Source organism: Aquarana catesbeiana, linkage group LG04 (assembly GCF_042186555.1).
Source record: "Aquarana catesbeiana isolate 2022-GZ linkage group LG04, ASM4218655v1, whole genome shotgun sequence".
NCBI classification, from domain to species: domain Eukaryota; kingdom Metazoa; phylum Chordata; class Amphibia; order Anura; family Ranidae; genus Aquarana; species Aquarana catesbeiana.
Genome location: NC_133327.1, coordinates 686,427,053 through 686,450,112, shown reverse-complemented (window position 1 = coordinate 686,450,112; position 23,060 = coordinate 686,427,053). Strand labels below are relative to the sequence as shown.

General features: G+C 46.5%; 1 protein-coding gene across 1 annotated transcript in view; it reads right to left on the bottom strand.

Moving 5' to 3' along the window:
• ALK (ALK receptor tyrosine kinase) overlaps positions 1–23,060 on the bottom strand; it is a gene marked incomplete in the record, with an annotated part of 645,074 nt that overhangs the window by 426,230 nt on the left and 195,784 nt on the right. Inside the window, 1 exon segment of the mRNA XM_073628762.1 lies at positions 15,265–15,460. Within this exon segment, the coding sequence (XP_073484863.1) occupies positions 15,265–15,460 (196 nt within the window).

The window sequence follows — 23,060 nt, the reverse complement described above, 5'->3', positions numbered from 1 at the left end:
ACCAAACCAAACTAAAATAAACCAACTCCGTTTAACAAACCTTCATTCCTTGTTAATCTTCACAATTGTGTTCCGTGTTCCCCGGTGGCGTTTCATTTTTTTCCTTCAAACCAATACCCAGTAGATCTGTTCTCGTAGTTCTCGTAGCTTAATGTCCAATTAAACACTCGGCTCCTCCAGCAGTTTATTTCGAGAGGGAAATCCCGGTGATTTTAGGCAATAGCGACTCTTGCTTGTAGAACCTAATGAGAATTATACGCCGAGAAAGAACAGATATCTCCGTTGCGGATGGAGGGGAGCGGGGTTGGCAACCAGCTGTGTCTTTACTGTTCTCCAGGATTCCAATAGTGAAATGATCCCAGAACCCGGACCCAGCTGGAATTCCAGCTGAGCTTTTATCATCGCATTGAAGGAAAGTTTTCTACATGAATTCCTGCATACATTTCCAAAAAGGATCTACAAAAAGACACGTACCTTTTGTGTTGCATGAGGCGTGTGTGAGTACAGAGAAGAGCAAACATTGAAAAAGTTCAATCAGTTGGCATTTGACCAACTTTCCAAACAGTGAGGCTCGGGTCACACTACTGCAATGCGACTTTGATGCGATTTAGAGTGCGATTATGTGATGCAACTTTGTTGCAATTTTGATGTGACTTTGCATATTCTATGGCATTGGTCTCCAAACTGTGGGCAATACGTGGCCCTTTGCTAGCCTTTATAGGATCTGGCCCTTGGGTTATTATTCCTCCCACTACTACAAGGCACTATTCCTCCCACTGACAACAACAGTGGGGCATAATTCCTTCCACTGACACCAATGATGGGGCACTATTCCTCCCACTGATACCAATGATGGGGCACTATTCCTCCCACTGACACCAATGATGCGGCACTATTCCTTCCACTGACACCAATGATGGGCCAATATTCCTCCCACTGACACCAATAATGGGGCACTATTCCTTCCACTGATACCAATGATGGGGTACTATTCCTCCCACTGATACCAATGATGGGGTACTATTCCTCCCATTGACACCAATTACTGGGCACTTTTCCTCCCACTGACACCAGCGATGAGGCACTTGTTCTCCTCCTAATGGCCACAGGCATTGTTTATTCCCACTGATCACAATCTGCCCCCCCCCCCCCCCTACAGTCTGAAGCACAGTAGACTGGCCCTATGTTAGGAAAGTTTGGAAACCCCTGTTCTATGGGGCCAAGTCGCATAGTAAATTCTAACAAAGTAGTGCAGGAACCTTTTCCAAAATAGCACCATTCTGAGATTTGAATGGACACCATTGAACACGATGAGATTTCCCTTGTCATGCGATTTTGTGTGAGTCAAATTAAAGTCAATAGGAACCAAAAACCAAAAAGTGTAAATTACAGAGCAGCAAATAGTGGATAATTATGTAGAATAGTTTAAGAAGCTCCTGGCAGCCTAACCTGATGAGATAATACCCAACAAGAGCCATGTCCGTTAAAAGTTCATCCAGGGATAAGACAGTATAGCAAGGGTCGATAAAAGGCAGAAACTATCCTTGAAGAAGGCTTGGACCATTTCTCCCAGAAGCCATTTGGGAGTACAAGCCACCAAAAAAAAACAATTATATATATATTATGTGCACCTGTGCAGAAATTCTGGAGCCCATCGCCATGTTGAGGGACCTCAACCTTTGTGATGAATTGAAACTGACTGTAAGCCGGGGTATTTTTTTTTTTTTTTTGGGCACCTTGCATGGGGTCCGACACGCAAGCCAAGACCTCTCATCCAACATCAGTAACTGACCTCAAATTCCTACAGACAACCCTCTAAGATCTTGTGGAAAGCCTTTACAGAAGAAATGGAGGATTTTCTAACCATAAAGGGGACAAGGTCATAATTATTGGTGGCCATGGTGTTGGAATGGGATGTCTAGCATCATCATCATTCAACAAGCAATTAAAAAAGATGCCTATGTTTCCAGAAGGTCTCAGAATCAACAGTTGACCTGGCACTTAAACCCGGGCTAATAGCTACTAAAGACTGTTGATTCACCATTAGGGACAATGTTAAGACCTTAACACTCATCGGAGCATTTCTATTTGGGGTTTAGGCACAAATTCCCACAAACACGCTCCAACGTCTTGTGGGTAGTCTTCCAGAAGGGTGGAGGATGTTATAACTACGAAACTGGACAACTCGATATTAATGGCCATGGGGGTGGGGGGGGACTCTATAATAACTGGTTCCCTCCTGACGCTCTTGTTCTGGAAGGACATCATATGATGTCCTCTCATTGTAGCTGGGGGCACGCAGCGCGGCAATGGTGGTAAGCTGTGTCCCTTAGACCCAGCACATCACTGATGAGGGTAAAGAGGTGATTGGACACAGCTGATCACATGTAATTAAATGCCGGCGGTTATCTGCATTTCCTTCATCAGCGAGGTCACTGTCTGAGGAAAGGAAAGCGGATAACTGGCTTTCCTGTGACAGGGCACATATACACTGATAATCAGGGAACTGATCATCAGTACCCTGATTATCAGTGCCAATCAGTGTCCATCAGTGCAGCCTATCAGTGCCCATCAGTACCACCTTATCAGTGCAGCCTTATCAGTGCCTCTTCATCAGTGCTCATCAGTGCAGCTTATCAGTGCCCATCAGTGCAACCTCATCAGTGCCCATCAGTGCAGCCTCATCAGTGCCCATCAGTGCAACCTCATCAGTGCCCATCAGTGCCTATCAGTGCAGCCTCATCAGTTCACAACAGTGCAGCCTCATCAGTGCCCATCAGGGCAGCCTCATAAGCGCACATTAGTTAAGAAGAAAAACGACTTATTTGCAAAATTGTATAACAGAAACAAAGTAAAAGATTTGATTTTTCGAAATTTTTGGTCTTTTTTCGTTTGTTTAGCAAAATTAAAAAAAAAAAAAACCCAGTGGTGATTAAATGCCACCAAAAGAAAACTCCATATGTGTGAAAAATATGATAAAAAAATGTCATATGGGTACAGTGTAGCATGACCGCACAATTGCACTAAACAGGAAGGGGGGTGAAAGTGTCCGGTATTGAGGTGGTTAATGGCCACGGGGGGGAGGGGAGTGGGTAACTCGATTTTAATGGCCATTGGGGCTCAACTTATATTAATGGCCATGGTAGGGGGGAACCTCTATATTAATGGCAAGGGGGGAAGGGGGCAACTCTATATTAATGGCCTTTGGGGTCGACTCCATATTAATTGCCATGGCAGGAAGGAGTTGGGGCTCTATATTAATGGCCATGGGGGGAGGGGGCAACTCTATATTAATGGTCGTGGCAGGGGGGGAACATCTATATTAATGGCCTTTGGGGTCAACTCCATATTAATTGCCATGGTAGGAAGGAGGGGGGGGGGCTCTATATTAATGGGCATTGGGGGGGCAACTCTATATTAATGGCCATGGGGGGGGCTCTATATTAATGGCCATGGGGGGGAACCTCTATATTAATGGCCTTTGGGGTCGACTCCATATTAATTGCCATGGCAGGAAGAAGGTAGGGCTCTATATTAATGGCCATGGGGGGGGGGGGCGACTCTATATTAATGGCCATGGCGGGGGGGGGCATCTAAATTATTGGCCTTTGGGGTCAACTCCATATTAATTGCCATGGCAGGAAGGAGGGGGGGGCTCTATATTAATGGCCATGGGGGGGGCAACTCTATATTAATGGCCATGGCAAGGGGGGAACCTCTATATTAATGGCCTTTTGGTTCAACTCCATATTAATTGCCATGGCAGGAAGGAGGGGGGGCTCTAAATTAATAACCATGGGGGGAGGGGGCAACTCTATATTAATGGTCATGGCCGGGGGGGGGACCTCTATATTAATGGCCTTTGGGGTCAACTCCATATTAATTGCCATGGCAGGAAGGAGGGGGGGTCTACATTAATGGCCATGGGGGGAGGGGGGCAACTGTATATTAATGGCCATTCGGGGGGGGGGACCTCTATATTAATGGTCTTTGGGGTCAACTCCATATTAATTGCCATGGCAGGAAGGAGGGGGGGCTCTATCTTAATGGCAATGGGGGGAGGGGACAACTCTATATTAATGGCCATGGGGGGGGGGACTCTATATTAATGGCCATGGGGGGAGGGGGCATTTCTATATTAATGGCCTTTGGGGGTTACCTCCATATTAATGGCCATGGTTTTGGAATGGGATGTCCTCATATACTGTAAATGTGATGGTCAGGTGTTCGCAAACATTTGGCCATAAAGTGTAAATGTCTCCTTTAACTCATCGGGAGTAAAAAAGCTTTTATTATTGTTGCAATTAAAGTCGCCATTAAAATAATTTATCTGTCCGTGTTTTCATAAGATAAGCCAATATCAAGCTTTACTTTAGATTAAGTGGAAGTAATTTCCCATGACAAGTTAATAAAACAGAAAATGGATATCAAAAATAAGGGAAAAACACTTAGAAATTCCATTATCTTTTCTAATTAAAGTTCTGTCAATAGGAAATGATGTGTACTCTTAAATACTCTTCGGAGAGATGTCATATTATCAATTCCATTTGTAGATCAAGCTTAGATCATCTCATTTCCCTCGGGGTCGCAAATTAGTGGAATGGCCGGCATCTGCAGAGTCAGGTAACAGGCCCGGCGGAGTGACTTTTATTAACCAGCGCAGGAGCCGCAACACGTCTGGAAGGGCCATCAAGCTATGAATTGATAGAAGGCTTAACTATGAAATTAGAGGACTGGAGTCATGGAAATTTGTGTACCTAGCAAGGGTGACACAGGTGACAGCAGGGTCGGTGCTAGAATATTTTGCACCCAAGGCAAGATCAGCTACTCCCCCCCCCCCCCCCCCAAAAAAAAAAAAAAATGAAACTTCAAAATTTTGTAAAGTAGAAGAAAATGGTCCTTAACAGCCAATGAGTCATCAGCTGTCGTGGGGTTCCCCGCTGAAAGTTGATCATAAAGTAAAGAAATGCCGGCATTAAAAAATCACAGGTTAAAAAAAGCGTGAACCCCCCCCCCCTCATCTATACCACGCTCTTCAGGTTGGGTATAGATTTTGAGGGGAAACCCCATGCCAAAATAAAAAAAAAAAAAAACGGCATGGGGTCCCCCCCTATCCGTAACAAGCCTTTCAGGTCTGGTATGGATTTTGAGGGGAACCGCCATGCCAAAAATAAAAAAAAAATAATGGCATGGAGCCCCCCCATCCGTGCCAGGCCCTTCGAGTCTGGTATGGATTTTGAGGGGAACCCCCACGCCAAAATGTAAAAAAAAAAAAAAAAACACTAGGGCCCCCCCATCCATATCAGGCCCTTCAGGGTTGGTATGGATTTTGAAGGGAACCCCCATGCCAATTTTTTTTTTATAAATGGCGTGGGGCCCCCCAATCCGTACCAGGCCCTTCGGGTCTGGTATGGATTTTGAGGGGAACCCCCATGCCAAATTTTTTTTTTAAATGGCGTGGGGGCCCCCCATCCATACCAGGCCCTTTGGGTCTGGTATAGATTTTGAGGGGAACCCCCATTTCAAAATGCAAAAAAAAAAATAAAATGCGTGGGCCCCTCCCAAAATCCATACCAGACCCTTATACGAGGCCTGCCGGGCTGCATGCTCAGATAAGGGTCTTGAATGGATTTTGAGGGGGACCCCATGCCATTTTAAAAGAAATTTTAGCGTGGGGGTTCCCCTTAAAATCCATGTCAGACCCGAAGGGCCTGGTATGGATTGGGAGGGGGACCCCACGCTGCTTTTTTCCATGATTTTTTGATGTTAGGATGCCAGCGAAAAGTAGAGGAACAAGCGACCATGGCTGTGCCCTAGGCAGCAGTGTGCCGTAGGCTGCTGCCTAGTTCGCCAAGCGGTAGTGCTGGCCCTGGCTGACAAGTACTTTTTATGGAGACTTTGAAGAACTATTAGACCTCCTGCTTTCACTAGGCAAGCTTTTTCCTGCAGATCCAGGCTCCTTGGAGGGATGGGGAGGCAGGTCCTGCTGGTGGGGGGGTGTTGGCACCCTTTGAGAGCCCCAAGCTCAATTTTATTATAAGCCCTTCACTAGCTCTTAAAGTCAGTTCCAAGCAGCAGCATCTGTGAGCTTGATTTGACCCCATGTCTATTATGCCGTTTATAAACGTACCTATTAACCACTTGCTGACCCGCTCACAGTAGATAGGGATGGCAGGTGCAGGCATGGCAACATGCATTAATAGGAAAGGGGATGGTCGGTACATCCAAAAAATAGTATTCTTTTTTTTAAAAGACATGTACAACACTGTAAAAACAGCATACACCAGGGATATGCAATTAGCGGACCTCCAGCTGTTGCAAAACTACAAGTCCCATCATGCCTCTGCCTCTGGGTGTCATGCTTATTGCTGCCAGAGTCTTGCTATGTCTCTTTGGACTTGAAGTTCTGCAACAGCTGGAGGTCCGCTAATTGCATACACGTTTCGGACATTAGTTAGTCCAGTCCGAAACGCGTAGGCTGTTTTTACAGCGTTGTACATGTCTTTTCAATAAAGGAATACTATTTTTTGGATTTCATCCTGAGTGCCGACCATCCCTTCCCTTACTCTGGTATGTTGCAGGTGTCGGCAACCCCAAGGTCTGAGCGCCGGAGCGGAGCTGGTATGTGGGGAGGTTGCAGCGCCTGTATACCTGCTTTCCCAGGGCAACTTACATGTACATTGCTGGCTTTTTTACGGGTTTAGGGAAAGCATGTGCGAGCCCCCTGCCGATCCGTGTTTGTCAGCAGGTTTCAGCCAATGATTTTGGCTAAAACCTGCTGATCGGCTGTGTCCAATCCTAGCACAGAGTTCTGTATGTACAAACACACAGAACTATGCATACAGAGAACAGTGATCTGGCTGTTTCTTCTCCCTGGGCACTGTAGTATCATGTGAGGTGGAGGCGCCACAAGTAGATTGGGGGGGTGGAGGTGCTCCAAGTAGATTGAGGGGTTGGAGGATTTGTGCTGGGAGGGGGAATTTGGGAGGCATCATGAGGGGGGGTGCTTTTGGGGGAAGAGGATTTGGAGGGGTTTGTGCTAGAAGAGGTGATATGATAGATGGGGAAGGAAATTTGTGCTAGGAGGGAGAATTTTTTTTTTTACGAGGGCGGGGGGGATTTGTGCTAGTAGGGATGATTGTGGGGGGCAGGGCTGCTGATAAGGCAGTATAACTGGTCCTGTTGTACTGGGTTCGGGCCTCATCAGCTAAACAAGGAGGCCCGGGGTAGATTTATTGTTCGTATCCGCCTAAATTAACCACTTGCCGACCAGCCGCCGTCATTATACTGCTGCAGGTTGACACGATCCACTAACCATCGTAGCTATACGTCGGTCCCTTTGAGCGGGATAGCAGGCGCGCACACCCGCCGCACAGCGGGGGGTGCCAAGGCTCATGACCGCCGGTCATGAGGGATCATGAGCGCGGGAGGCAGAACAAGGACGTGTGTGTGTAAACATCAAATTGGTCTGCATGGCTGTCGTCCCAGAAGGAAGCCTCTTCTAAAGATGATGCACAAGAAAGCCTGCAAATAGTTTGCTGAAGACAAGCAGACTAAGGACATGGATTACTGGAACCATGTCCTGTGGTCTGATGAGACCAAGATAAACGTATTTGGTTCAGATGGTGACAAGCGTGTGTGGCGGCAACCAGGTGAGGAGGACAAAGACAAGTGTGTCTTGCCTACAGTCAAGCATGGTGGTGGGAGTGTCATGGTCTGGGGCTGCATGAGTGCTGCCGGTGTTCTGACATAAACTGTCCTCCTATCGAATAGTGTCCGCCCCATACTGCGCAGGCGCAGCGCTTGCGCAGTACGGAGGAGAAGGAGATGCCGAAAGTGTCCGAAGTTGATCAGCTGACCATCAGCTGTACACGGCGCTTGGGCACTTCTTAGCGATGGCTGTGTAAGAGGGCTCCTCGCGGGCTCGCTTCGCTCGCCACGCTTCGGGCACGGCCTCGCTGCGCTCAGCAACTATTTATTCTAACTCTATGTCCACTTGGATAGTAGGAAATGAACCTGGACATAGGGTGAGAATAAAAGCGCAGGCGCCGTGTACAGCTGATGATCAACTGTTGAACTTCGGAGACTTTCGGCGTCTCGTTTGTCCTCCGTACTGCGCCTGCGCAGTACAGGGCGGACACTATATGATAGGGGACTGTATTTGACAAGACACCGGCACTGGGGAGCTACAGATCATTGAGGGAACCATGAATGCCAACATGTACTGTGACCTACTGAAGCAGAGCATGATCCTCTCCCTTATGAGAATGGGCCGCAGGGCAGTATTCCAACATGATAACCACCCCAAACACACCTCCAACTGCCTTGCTAAAGAAGCTGAGGGTAAAGGTGATGGACTGGCCAAGCATGTCTCCAGACCTAAACCCTATTGATCATCTGTGGGACATCCTCAAACGGAAGGTGGAGGAGCGCAAGGTCTCTAATATCCACCATCTCTGTGATGTCGTCATGGAGGAGGGGAAGAGGACTCCAGTGACAACCTGTGAAGCTCTGGTGAACTCCATGCCCAAGAGGGTTAAGGCAGTGATGGAAAATAATGGTGGCCACACAAAATATTGACACTTTGGGCCCAATTTGGACATTTTCACTTAGGGGTGTACTGACTTTTGTTGCCAGTGGTTTAGACATTAATGGCTGTGTGTTGAGTTATTTTGAGGGGACAGCAAATTTACACTGTTATACAAGCTGTACACTCACTACTTTACATTGTAGACAAGTGTCATTTCTTCAGTGTTGTCACATGAAAAGATAGAAGAAAAGATTTACAGAAATGTGAGATACTGTATATCCCATAGTTTGTAGGTGATGTTTTTACCGCCCCCAAACTGCAAGTGTAAAAGAACCATAAATGATGGGCCTCGCGTTAAGCAAGCGCCTGAGCTTGTGGCCAGTCAGCCTCATCCGGTCGGATACTTCATCACCCCTGGCAAACGGTTGACATAAATGTGTCGAGCGAACTCTGATTCCTGCCAAGCCGTCATTTCTCCGACTTCCATTCACGTTCTCTAATATCATCTTTAAACCACTAAATAGTGGAGGAAATCCATCCTCCCATCTGCAGCTCATAAACGGAGCTGAGGATGGATGAGGACACATTATAAATCAGGCGATTGGCCGTTTCCTTCACTCATTTCCCTCCTTTAGTCTCAGGCGGGATCCGGCAGCCGCTGCGATTAGAATATTTCCGCATCTCCTATTCCGCCACAAAGTACATTTTTTCTGTGATTTGTGGGCCGAGCCGCGCCAAACTTATTGCCGTAGGCGGACGTCGGGGCCGTAAATCTGCTACCTTTGTGGTAATAAGTCAGAAGTATATATTTTTACTGGATTTCACATTAAAAATTACACCGAGCACTAAACCGCCATTTACTACAGGACTAAATAAACAGCTCATTACATCGTAATTCAGCTCCCGATTCTCCGCTCCGGACCGTAAACTCCGCCGAGATTGCAAGGCAAAATGGCCGCCCGCTCTTCTCTGCAGATTACCTGTAATGAGTAGAGGGTGTAAAGTCTTTGGAATATCATACAGAGGCAGGGGTGGGGTGGGCAAGACTTGCAGACAAGACTCAATATTGCAGCACCGACAGTCCTATTTGCATCATTCAAGGCCAACCATGACCCAGCGACTGGAGAAGACCTTGTACTGGCAGGGCCATCCTAACAACATCATGGGCCCCTGGGCAAAGTAATGCACTGGGGCCCCAATTTACGCACCTACTCTGAAGAATATATATATATATATATATATATATATATATATATATATATATATATATATATATATATAAATAGTTGATAGACTTAAACATATTTATTAGTACATTCAAGAAAATCAATTTTAAACAATAACAAAACATGCCATAAAACAAAAACTAATGACTACAAATGGCACAGTACAGGGGCGTCAGGAGGGCACAATACGGGGGGAGGGGGCAGGGGAGCACAATACTGGGATCAGGAGGGCACAGTACGGGGGGGGGGGTGAGGAGGGCACAATACTGGGATTAGGGGATTATTGGGAATACTGGATTACTGGGATCAGGAGGGCACAGTACAGGGGAGTCAGGAGGGCACAATACGGGGGGAGGGGGCAGGAGAACACAATACTGGGATCAGGAGGGCACAGTACGGGGGGGTCAGCAGGGCACAATACTGGGATTAGGAGGGCACAGTACAGGGGGGTCAGGAGGGAACAATACTGGGATCGGGAGGGCACAGTACAGGGGGGTCAGGGGGGCACAATACTGAGATCAGGAGGGACAGTACACAGGGGTCAGGAGGACACAAAACTGGGATCAGGAGGGCACAGTACAGGGCAATTAGGGGGGCACAATACTGGGATCAGGAGGGCACAATACAGGGGGGTAAGTTGGGCACAATACTGGGATCAGGGGGGCACAGTACAGGAGGGTCAGGAGGGAACAATACTGGGATCAGGAGGGCACAGTACAGGGGAGTCAGGAGGGCACAATACGGGGGGAGGGGGCAGGAGAGCACAACATTGGGATCAGGAGGGCACAGTACGGGGGGGGGTCAGGAGGGCACAATACTGGGATTAGGGGATTACTGGGAATACTGGGATTACTGGGATCAGGAGGGCACAGTACAGGGGAGTCAGGAGGGCACAGTACGGGGGGGGGGGGGGCAGCAGGGCACAATACTGGGATTAGGAGGGCACAGTACAGGGGGGTCAGGGGGGCACAATACTGGGATCAGGGGGGTCGGGAGGGCACAATACTGGGATCATGGGATCAGGAGGGCACAGTACAAGGGGGTCAGGAGGGCATAATACTGGGATCAGGAGGGCACAGTACAGGGGGGTCAGGGGGGCACAATACTGAGATCAGGAGGGACAGTACACAGGGGTCAGGAGGGCACAAAACTGGGATCAGGAGGGCACAGTACAGGGCAATCAGGGGGGCACAATACTGGGATCAGGAGGGCACAATACAGGGGGGTAAGGTGGGCACAATACTGGGATCAGGAGGGCACAGTACAGGAGGGTCAGGAGGGAACAATACTGGGATCAGGAGGGCACAGTACAAGGGGGGTCAGGAGGGCACAGTACTGGAATTAAGAGGGCACAGTACAAGGAGGTCAGGAGGGCACAGTACTGGGATCAGGAGGGCACAGTACAGGGGGGTCAAGGGGGCACAATACTGGAATCAGGGGGGTACAGTACAGGGGGGTCAGGAGGGCACAGTACAAGGAGGTCAGGAAGGCACAGTACTGGGATCAGGAGGGCACAGTACAGGGATGTCAGAAGGGCACAATACTGGGATCAGGAGGGCACAGCATGGGGGAGGTCAAGAGGGCACAATACTAGGATCAGGAGGGTACAGTACAGGAGAGTCAGGAGGGCACAATACTGGGATCAGGAGGGCACAGTATGGGGGGGGGGGCAGGAGGGCACAATACTGGGATCAGGAGGGCACAGTGCGGGGGGGTGGGCTGGAGGGCACAATACTGGGATAAGGAGGGCACAGTACAGGGGAGTCAGGAGGGCACAATACTGGGATCAGGAGGGCACAGCATGGGGGAGGTCAGGGGAGCACAATACTGGGATCAGGAGGGCACAATATGGCGGGGGCACAATACAGGGAGGGGCAGGAGAGCACAATACTGGGATCAGGAGGGCACAGTACAGGGGGGTCAGGGGGGCACAATACTGAGATCAGGAGGGCACAGTACATGGGGTTCAGGAGGGCACAAAACTGGGATCGGGAGGGCACAGTACAGGGGGGTCAGGGGGGCACAATACTGAGATCAGGAGGGACAGTACACAGGGGTCAGGAGGGCACAAAACTGGGATCAGGACGGCATAGTACAGAGCAATCAGGGGGGCACAATACTGGGATCAGGAGGGCACAATACAGGGGGGTAAGGTGGGCACAATACTGGGATAAGGAGGGCACAGTACAGGGGGGTCAGGAGGGCACAGTACTGGAATTAGGAGGGCACAGTACAAGGAGGTCAGGAGGGCACAGTACTGGGATCAGGAGGGCACAGTACAGGGGGGTCAAGGGGGCACAATACTGGAATCAGGGGGGTACAGTACAGGGGGGTCAGGAGGGCACAGTACTGGAATTAAGAGGGCACAGTACAAGGAGGTCAGGAAGGCACAGTACTGGGATCAGGAAGGCACAGTACAGGGATGTGGGAAGGGCACAATACTGGGATCAGGAGGGCACAGCATGGGGGAGGTCAGGAGGGCACAATACTAGGATCAGGAGGGTACAGTACAGGAGAGTCAGGAGGGCACAATACTGGGATCAGGAGGGCACAGTACGGGGGGGCAGGAGGGCACAATACTGGGATCAGGAGGGCACAGTGCGGGGGGGGGCTGGAGGGCACAATACTGGGATCAGGAGGGCACAGTACAGGGGAGTCAGGAGGGCACAATACTGTGATCAGGAGGGCACAGCATGGGGGATGTCAGGAGGGCACAATACTGGGATCAGGTTGGCACAATATGGCAGGGGCACAATACGGGGGGGGGGGGGGGCAGGAGAGCACAATACTGGGATCAGGAGGGCACAGTATAGGGGGTCAGGAGGGCTCAATACTAGGATCAGGGGGGCCCAGTACAGGGGGGGAGTGGGTCAGGAGGGCATAGTACAGGGGGGTCAGGAGGGCAAAATACTGGGATCAGGAGGGCACAATACTGGGATCAGGAGGGCACGGTACAGGGGGGTCAGGAGGGCACAATACTGGGATCAGGAGGGCACAGATACCTAAATTGATACCCAACATGTCACTCTTCAAAATTGCATCCGCTCGTGGAATGGCAACAAACTTTGACACTTAAAAATCTTCATTGGTGATGTTTAAAAATTTCTACAAATTACTAGTTTAGAGTTACAGAGGAGGTCTAGGGCTAGAATTATTGCTCTTGTGCTAGCGATCGCGGCGATACCTCACATGTGTGGTTTGAACACAGTTTCATATGAGAGCAGGACTTACCTATGCGTTCGCTTCTGCACGCGAGCACGGCGGGACAGGGGCTTTACATTTTTTTTTTTATTATTATTTATTTTTATTTTTTATTTTTACACTGTCCTTCTAAAAAAAGAATTTTGGGTCACTTTTGTTCCTATTACAAGGAATATAAACATCCCTTGTAATAGAAAAAAGGCGTGACAGGACCTCTGGTGTCAAAAAAATCTCACATCTCATATTTACACTTTAATGCAATAAAAAATAAAATAAAAATGTTTAAAAAAAAAAGAAATTCCCCTTTAAGACCAATGGGCGAAAGTGGCGTTTGACGTCGCTTCCGTCATCCAATGTTATGGAGCCGAGTGGGGGGCCATCTTTCCCTCACTCATCTCCAGTCCTCTGAGGGAAAAGGACCCGATCGTCTCCATCGCTACCGGCGGCTCCGGTAAATGGCGGAGACGACCTGAGCGCAGCGGGAGGGGGGGGCACCTCTCCCACCGCCGAAAAATGTGATCTGGCGGCGATTCCGCCGCAGAGACCACTGTTATCACAAAGCGGACCGCTCGCCGTTTTAAGAGGATACCGGGGTTGCGGCAGCTATCCTCTGCCATAACAACGGTATTCCACGTCAAAAGTACCGTCGTATAACGACGGCGGCTGGTCCGTGAGTGGTTAAAGGAAGTTCAAAAATAACAGACTTACTTGGTAGGATCAACAAGTAAAAATAAAGAGAAAAAATTAAAGTATAAAAAATAAAAACCAATGCAGCTGCCACATCTATGAATGTGTATGCTGCAATATAATAATCTTTTGGTTTACGGTTAACCATTTGAAGACCTTTTGTGGCAGGTTTTGTTTACAAGTAAAAATCTGTATTTTTTAATAGAAAATTATTTAGAACCCCCAAACATTTTATATAAAAGATGATGATATGCCGTGTAAATAGATACCAAACATGTCACGCCTTAAAATTGCGCACGCTCGTGGAATGGCGACAATCTACAATATTTGATAATCTCCATATGATCTCCATGTGTTGTGTAAACAACGTTTACATACGTGGGCGAGACTTACGTATGTGTTCGCTTTTGTGCACGAGCACAGAGGCATCGGGGCGTTTTAATTTTTTTATTTATTATTATTATTATTATTATTATTATTATTTAGAATTTAAGGAGATTAATATTTAATTATTTTATTTTATTTGTTGGTCACTTTTATTGCTATTACAAAAAAATGTAAACATTTCTTGTAATAGAAATATTAATATTAATCCTCTTTAAGGAGAGATCTGGGTTCTATAAAACCAAAAGAAAAGCAAAATATCAAAAAAAAAAGAAAAAAAAAGTATTTTTGATTTTTTTCTTTAACAAAAAAAAAATTGTTTACTTCCGCCCTCTACTGGAAGTGACGTCATGACCTGGCTCCGGTCCTCCAAGGTCATAGAAGCGATCCGAGACGATCGGATTTCTGGTAACCTCTATGGCTAGCCTGCCGGACCTTTGGATCGTTTCCCAGGCGCGCCGGTAAAAAAAAAAAAAAACAGTAAGTCCGAGAAACAGCGGTGAGTACTTCTGAAAGCGGTCCAGCGGACTTTCCATGAGAGTCCTTAAATCTCTCCTCTACCTTTCAAAGCGAAAGATTAAAAAAAAAAAAAGTATCTTTTGCTTTAAAATAAAAAAATAAAAATAAAAAGTTTGCTTCCACTGTAGACCAGAAGTGACGGTCACGATGTTGCTCCGGTCCTCCTAGATCATAGAGGCGATCAGAGACGATATAGTCTTTCCTCACCTCTATGGCCATCCAGGCCACGTGGTCGGATCGTTTCCACGGCGCACCGGTAAAAACGGTAAGCTCGAGAAACACTGGCAAGCGGCAGGAGGGGGTGGGGAGGGGGGACGGACAGCTCCTCCTGCTGCTTCTAAAAGCGATCCAGCGGCTGATTAGCCAATCAGACCGCTTTCATGAGAAAGAGAATCGCTGGCTGAAAGCTTTATCCTAAACCCCCCGTAAACCACTTGCAAGCCGCAACATATATTAACCATAGCTAAGGGGCACAAGACAAATTAATAAAAACAACAACACTGGCAAATATAATATAAATATAATATAAATTCTGCTGTGAAAGACACAGACAGCAAAAATAAAACTGTAAGGGGTTATAACCTTCCCTTACTATATCCAAAATGAAAGAAAAAAAAAAAAAAACAGTTTTGCCTTTAGTGACACTTTAAGGCAATTATTAATTTCTCTCTCCTTATTCCTAGAGTAAATAGCAGCGCCGGTCATTTAATAACTCACCGACTTTTCTCCAGTGTTGGCGAAGCTTCAGCAACAGAAATTGGCAGGTTTTCTGGCTGTAGACGGACGATATATCTCCCGGTCTTCTGCAGGAACACGGCTACCTCCACTCTGCAGCTGGCACTGTTACTGCGCAGCCAGGGGCTCATCACTGTGGGGCTGCGATCACCGCCGGAACCGAAGAACAAAAAGTGACCTAAAACACAAACACAGGGAGGAGGTCATTAGAAAATAATAGTAAATAACTTATATGGGAAATTCTAATTATTTTACTTGTCTTACATTATTATTATTATTATTATTATTATTATTATTATTTTATTGTTATTATTATTATTATTATTATTATTATTTGTTTATATTATTATTATTATTATACATGATACAATTCAATATAATACAATTCAAGACAAGAGGGACAGGAAGGCCTTGATCATGAGAGCTTGCAAACGAAAGGCAGTGCGCAGATCCAGTATGGTAATAGTGGGTGTTGTAAACAAGGCAGGTATTATACATAATAATAATAATAATAATAATATTATTATTGTCATTATTATTATTATTGTTATTATTATTAGTATTGTTATTATTATTATTCATGATACAATTCAGGACAAGAGGGACAGGAGGTGCCAATCCAGTATGGTGATAGCAGGTGTCGTAAACAAGGCAGGTATTGTAAATAATAATAAATACTTTATATGGGAAATACAAATTATTTTACTTGTTTTATTATATTTTTTATTAGGATTATTATTATTATTAGTAGTAGTAGTAGTAGTAGTAGTAGTAGTAATAGTAGTAGTATATTTTATATTATTGTTATTATTATTATTATTATTACTACTATTAGTAATAGTAATAGTAATAGTATTACTATATTTTATATTATTGTTATTATCATTACTATTATTAGTAGATGTAATGGTAGTAGTATTACTATACTTTATATTATTGTTATTATTATACATGATACAATTCAATACAATACGATTCAAGACAAGATGGACAGGAGAGCCCTGATCATGACAGCTTACAATCGAAAGGCAGTGCGCAAATCTAGTATTAGCAGGTGTAATATAATAAATATAATGAATAATAAATAACTTATATGGGAAATACTAATTATTTTACTTGTATTACATTATTATTATTTTTCTTTATTATTACTATTATTATCATACATATGATTATTACTATTAGTAGTGGTATTCCTATATGTTATATTATTATTTAAGTTAACGTATTTACCAAGTTAATGCAGTGCATTTACTGTGCGTTGAACTGAACTTTTCCATGCATTTTGTTTTCTGTACAGGCCACATCCATGATCACAATACTATTCTCCTGTAATGATCGTCGCATTGCCATAATGCTCGTTGACACACATTTTTTTTTAGTTGCATTGCATGTAATTGTGAGTGTTCTGTTTGTTATAATACAGGTGAAGCAGGTGTCTGTGTGAAGAATTGCTGAGTGTAATCAGAGCATCACTTCCTTCCCTGACATTTATGTGCCTCCTGCGCTGGTTGTACACATTCCGACATGCGGCCTGTTGGGTAGACAACCGGCATGGAGACTGACTGATGACTCCAGGAAGGAATAATCTGTCTTTACAGAACATTTAGGTGACCCGTGTGGGTGTAAATATACCGTCCACTGGGGGGTTAATGCTGCCTATCCTGTTCTTTCTTCCACACCTGTGATGGAACTAAACGGCTATAATTTTTACCCGGCCCAGCGAGGTGTGCAATGTCACCATCATACCGCCAGTAACCGAGACACAGACGCATGTTCTGCATCGCAACTCCGAAATGAGACGAATGGGATGAGCCAAAGGATCAAATCAGAGTTCTCACTTGTCATCAATGAGAGAAGGAGCCTGGCCAAAGAGAACATTCTTCTACAAATATTCTATCTATCTATTTATCTTATCTTATCTATCTATCTATCTATTTATCTTATCTTATCTATCTATCTATCTATGTATCTTATCTTATCTTATCTTATCTTATCTTATCTTATCTTATCTATCTATCTATCTATTTATCTTATCTTATCTATCTATCTATCTATTTATCTTATCTATCTATCTATTTATCTTATCTTATCTTATCTATCTATCTATCTATCTATCTATCTATCTATCTATCTATCTATCTATCTATCTATCTATCTATCTATCTATCTATCTATCTATCTATCTATCTTTTTCATGTTTTGTTGCCTCACATCCTGGAATTAACATGGATTGTTTGAGGATTTGCATCATTTAATTTACAGAACATGCCCACAACTTTGAAAATGTTTTTCTTTTATTTATTGTGAAGTAAACAACAAATTGGACAAAATAACATAAAAAGTCAATGTGCATAACTATTCACCCCCCTAAAGTCAATACTTTGTAGATCCACCTTTTGCGGCTATCACAGCTCCGAGTCTCGTTGGATAAGTCTCTATGATCTTGCCACATCTTACCACTGGGATTTTTCCCCTTTCCTCCTTGCAAAACTGCTCCAGCTCTTTCAAGTTGGATGGTTTACGCTTGTGAACAGCAATCTTTAAGTCTGACCACAGATTTTCTATTGGATTGAGGTCTTGGCTTTGACTAGGCCATTCCAACACATTTACATGTTTCCCCTTAAACCACTCAAGTGTTGCTTTAGCAGTGTGTTTGGGGTCATTGTCCTGCTGGAAGGTGAACCTCCGTCCTAGCCTCAAATCACACACAGAGTGCTACAGGTTTTGCTCAAGAATATCCCTGTATTTATCACCATCCATCTTTCCCTCAACTCTGACCAGTTTCTGCTGAAATATATATATACTGCTGAAAAACATCCCCACAGCATGATGCTGCCACCACCATGTTTCACAGTGGGGATAGTGTTCTTTGGGTGATGTGATGTGTTGGGTTTGCACCAGACATAGCGTTTTCTTTGATGGCCAAAAAGATCAACTTTAGTCTCATCAGACCAGAGCACCTTCCTCCATACATTTTCGGAGTCTTCCACACAGTGGCGGCCTGTCCTTAGGGGGATCTTGGTCGCCGCACGTCCCCGTCCCCCCACACCCCCACCCTCCAGGCATTTACAAAAAAAAAAATTAAAAAAAAAAAAAATTTTAAAGCTGGCCATTTAAAAAAAAAAAAAAAATACAAAAAAAGGTCCTTAAGTGCACTGTGTTCGGACGCCGGACACAGTGCACTTATGGGAAGCGCCACATCTATGCAATCACGAGATTGCAGACGTGGCGCTTCATTTGCGGGCGTTTAGCTCTCCTTGCGGCGCTTTCTGAAGTGCCGCGTATGCTTCCACCCGGCGCCAGTATCTATTACTATGGCCGGGCGGTTTGATTGACATCTGAGTATGATGTCACTTCCTGTTTCTCTCTCCAATTGCGCCTGGGAGAGAGGAAACAGGAAGTATGAGAGGAATGGACCTCTCCACAGGAGACACCGCTGGAGAGGACAACACACAGCAAGGTAAGTAACCGGGGGAGGGGGGTTTGATGGTGACACATGCTGCTGCAATTTGGTGGTGACACATGCTGCTACAATTGGTGACACAGGTTGCTGCAATTGGTGGTGACACATGCTGCTGCAATTGGTGGTGAGTCTGGTGACACATGCTGCTGCAATTTGTGATGACACATGCTGCTGTGTTTGTTGGGACACAGGCTGCAGTTTATGTGACACAGTCTGCATTTAAGGAGGGACTCCACCGGGGGCACCTGATGTAAGGAGGGACTCCGCTGGGGGAACCTAATGGCATCTGGTGGAAGGCGACGTGGCTAGTGACACACTCAGGGCTCCCACTGATTCTGCATTATGGTGAGTTGAATGATTTCATTTTATATTACAATGTAATAATATAAATAATGCGCTTCAATCATCCTGGCACCATAACAACCATGGTGCCGTGATGATTGAAGCGCTAACACCAGGTGTTTGGAGTATCTTTATCTGCTGATTGTTAAACTTTCTAGAATACACATATTTCTATTGTTGTGTAGGATCTGGGCCTGCTGTCCCTCCATCCCTCTCTCCCTCCATCCCTCGTTCATCTTAGACACTAACCACACCACCTTAGAGTCACGTCCACTATTTCGCTGAAACCACGCCCATTTTGACTAAGTGGAAGGGGTCAAAACGGAAGGGCGGGGTCTGGCGCCCCCCCCCCATCCGAAAAACTTAGCCGCCACTGCTCCCACATGTCTTTTCGCAAACTCAAAATGTGCCATTTTGTTTTTTGCTGAAAGTAATGTCTTTCTTCTGGCCACTCTGCCATAAAGCCCAACTCTATGGAGCGTACGGCTTATTGTGGTCCTATGTACAGATACTCCAGTCTCTGCTGTGGAACTCTGCAGCTCCTCCAGGGTTACCTTAGGTCTCTGTGCTCCTCTCTGATTAATGCCCTCTTTGTCCGCTCTGTGAGTTTTGGTGTGCGGCCGTCTCTTGGCAGGTTGGCTGTTGTGCCATGTTCTTTCCATTTGGTTATGATAGATTTGATGGGGCTCCTAGGGATCATCAAAGATTTGGATGTTTTTTAGGGGTTGGGCTTGGCCCCCTAGTTCCAGTGAAGGGAACTCTCAAGGCATCAGCATACCAAGACATTTTGGACAATTTTATGCTCCCAACTTTGTGGGAACAGTATGATTGTGCACCAGTGCACAAAGCAATGTCCATAAAGACATAGATGAGCGAGTTTGGGGTGGAGGAACTTGACTTGCCTGCACAGAGTCCTGACTTCAACCCAATAGAAGAGGTGAACCCCATATTCATTCACCGGGGGGGGGGGGCAGGCAGAATCAGCGGGCTCCCTGATAAGTTGATAAGTCAACCCCATAACCCGGCCATAACCACCTGGCCAGGTTGTGGAGAGGAGGCCCTTGTCTTCGTCTCCACATTGGGACAAGGTGCTTTGAGGGGGAAGGGCTCCCCCCAAAAGCACCCTTCATGTTGAGGGCATGTGGCCTAGTATGGTTCAGGAGAGGGGGCGAGCCAGCAACCCCCCCCCGCCCCCCCCCGCTTTCCTGGCCCGCCGGGCTGCATGCTCGGATAAGGGTCTGGAATGGATTTTGTTGGGGGGGAACCTCACAGCAACTTTTTAAAATGTTCTCCTGCTGGTGACGCCTCCAGTGATAAAAAAAGATCTATATAGGGCCCAATATAAATGGGGGGGACTCCACTTGACAGAAGATGAGTCATGGTTGTTAGTTGATGAGGCATGGGTGTCACCTCCTTAACCAATGGTAGATAACGTTTCATGAATTGAACAAATAGGTAATGTAGGGCGCTACCCCTTTTATGTACAAATGTGAGTATAACTATTTAACCAAACTTTGCAATATATGGTTAAATAGTTGTACTCACATTTGTACATAATAAGGAGTAGCACCCTACATTACCTATTTGTATGTTTCTGAGTGGCAAGTCCAATTAAAGGGGCAGCTACTTAACAATTGACAATAGGGTAAGATTGGCGCCAGTTATACTTTATTATACTTTTGTGAATAAAGCCCAGCATTCTTAATAAGGTCTACCTAAAGACTTTTATAGGGGAATCAGAATCTCCTTCCTCCTGCTGGTGACCCCTCTAGTGATATAAAGATCTATATAGAGGGATCAGGACCTCCTTCCTCCTGCTGGTGACCCCTCTAGTCAGGGCCGTCTTTAGCGCAGGGCAAACGGGGCACAATCTATGTTGGGGGGCCCGCGCTAGCCGCGAATTGGGCCCCCCGATGACAGCTTTGCAGAGTGCACAGAGGACACGGGAGGATGTATTCCTCGCTAGCCAGCTGAGAGTGGGCGGGGCCGGGAGCTCCACTGACGCTCTGACCCCGCCCACGTGCAGCCTGTGTACTCGGAAAAGAGCTTCTGTAGTGAGAGCCAGTGATCGAAGTGGGAGTGTCAGTGGAGCTTCCGGCCCTGCCCCCTCTATACTGGCTGGTGAATACAGAGTCCTCTGTGCGCTCTGCAAAGCTGTCATCGGGGCGACCATTCACAGGTGATGTGGGCCCCCCAACAAAGCATCAGTGGAGCTCCCAGGTGCTTTAGTGAGAGCAGAGAGTGGAAGCCCCGCCCACAGTCCTGAATGTATGTAGTGAGTTTGGCTGGCCAGGTATGTCCTTACAACCATAAAATGCCTGACTGCTTAAACCCTGAGCTGTGTTATTTAACTGTAAAGCTGTGCATTGCTGAAAGTTTTCTGACTATCCCCTGTATAATGTCTGCAGTCTCTGATTGTCTCCTGCAGTTTGTCCGCAGTCTCTGATTGTCTCCTGCAGTATGTCCACAGTCTCTGATTGTCTCCTGCAGTACGTCCACAGTCTCTGATTGTCACCTGCAGTACGTCCGCAGTCTCTGTCGCCTGCATATTTCCGCAGTCTCTGTCTCCTGCAGTATGTCCGCAGTCTCTGGTAATCTCCTGCAGTATGTCCGCAGTCTCTGAGTGTCTCCTGCAGTATGTCCGCAGTCTCTGATTGTCTCCTGCAGTATGTCCGCAGTCTCTGAGTGTCTCCTGCAGTATGTCCGCAGTCTCTGATTGTCTCCTGCAGTATGTCCGCAGTCTCTGATTGTCTCCTGCAGTATGTCCGCAGTCTCTGATTGTCTCCTGCAGTATGTCCGCAGTCTCTGTCGCCTGCATATTTCCGCAGTCTCTGTCTCCTGCAGTATGTCCGCAGTCTCTGGTAATCTCCTGCAGTATGTCCGCAGTCTCTGAGTGTCTCCTGCAGTATGTCCGCAGTCTCTGATTGTCTCCTGCAGTATGTCCGCAGTCTCTGATTGTCTCCTGCAGTATGTCCGCAGTCTCTGATTGTCTCCTGCAGTACGTCCGCAGTCTCTGATTGTCTCCTGCAGTATGTCCGCAGTCTCTGGTAATCTCCTGCAGTATGTCCGTAGTCTCTGAGTGTCTCCTGCAGTATTTCCGCAGTCTCTGGTAATCTTCTGCAGTATGTCCGCAGTCTCTGGTAATCTCCTGCAGTATGTCCTCAGTCTCTGATTGTCTCCTGCAGTATTTACACAGTCTCTGATTGTCTCCTGCAGTATGTCTGCAGTCTCTGATTGTCTCCTGCAGTATGTCCACAGTCTCTGATTGTCTCCTGCAGTATGTCCGCAGTCTCTGGTAATCTTCTGCAGTATGTCCGCAGTCTCTGGTAATCTTCTGCAGTATGTCCGCAGTCTCTGAGTGTCTCCTGCAGTATGTCCGCAGTCTCTGAGTGTCTCCGGCAGTATTTCCGCAGTCTCTGATTGTCTCCTGCAGTATGTCCGCAGTCTCTGATTGTCTCCTGCAGTATGTCCGCAGTCTCTGATTGTCTCCTGCAGTATGTCCGCAGTCTCTGGTAATCTCCTGCAGTATGTCCGCAGTCTCTGAGTGTCTCCTGCAGTATTTCCGCAGTCTCTGGTAATCTTCTGCAGTATGTCCGCAGTCTCTGATTGTCTACTGCAGTATGTCCGCAGTCTCTGATTGTCTCCTGCAGTATGTCCGCAGTCTCTGATTGTCTCCTGCAGTATGTCCGCAGTGTCTGGTAATCTCCTGCAGTATGTCCGCAGTCTCTGATTGTCTCCTGCAGTATGTCCGCAGCCTCTGAGTGTCTCCTGCAGTATGTCCGCAGTCTCTGAGTGTCTCCTGCAGTATGTCCGCAGTCTCTGGTAATCTCCTGCAGTATGTCCTCAGTCTCTGATTGTCTCCTGCAGTATTTCCGCAGTCTCTGATTGTCTCCTGCAGTATGTCCGCAGTCTCTGGTAATCTCCTGCAGTATGTCCGCAGTCTCTGAGTGTCTCCTGCAGTATTTCCGCA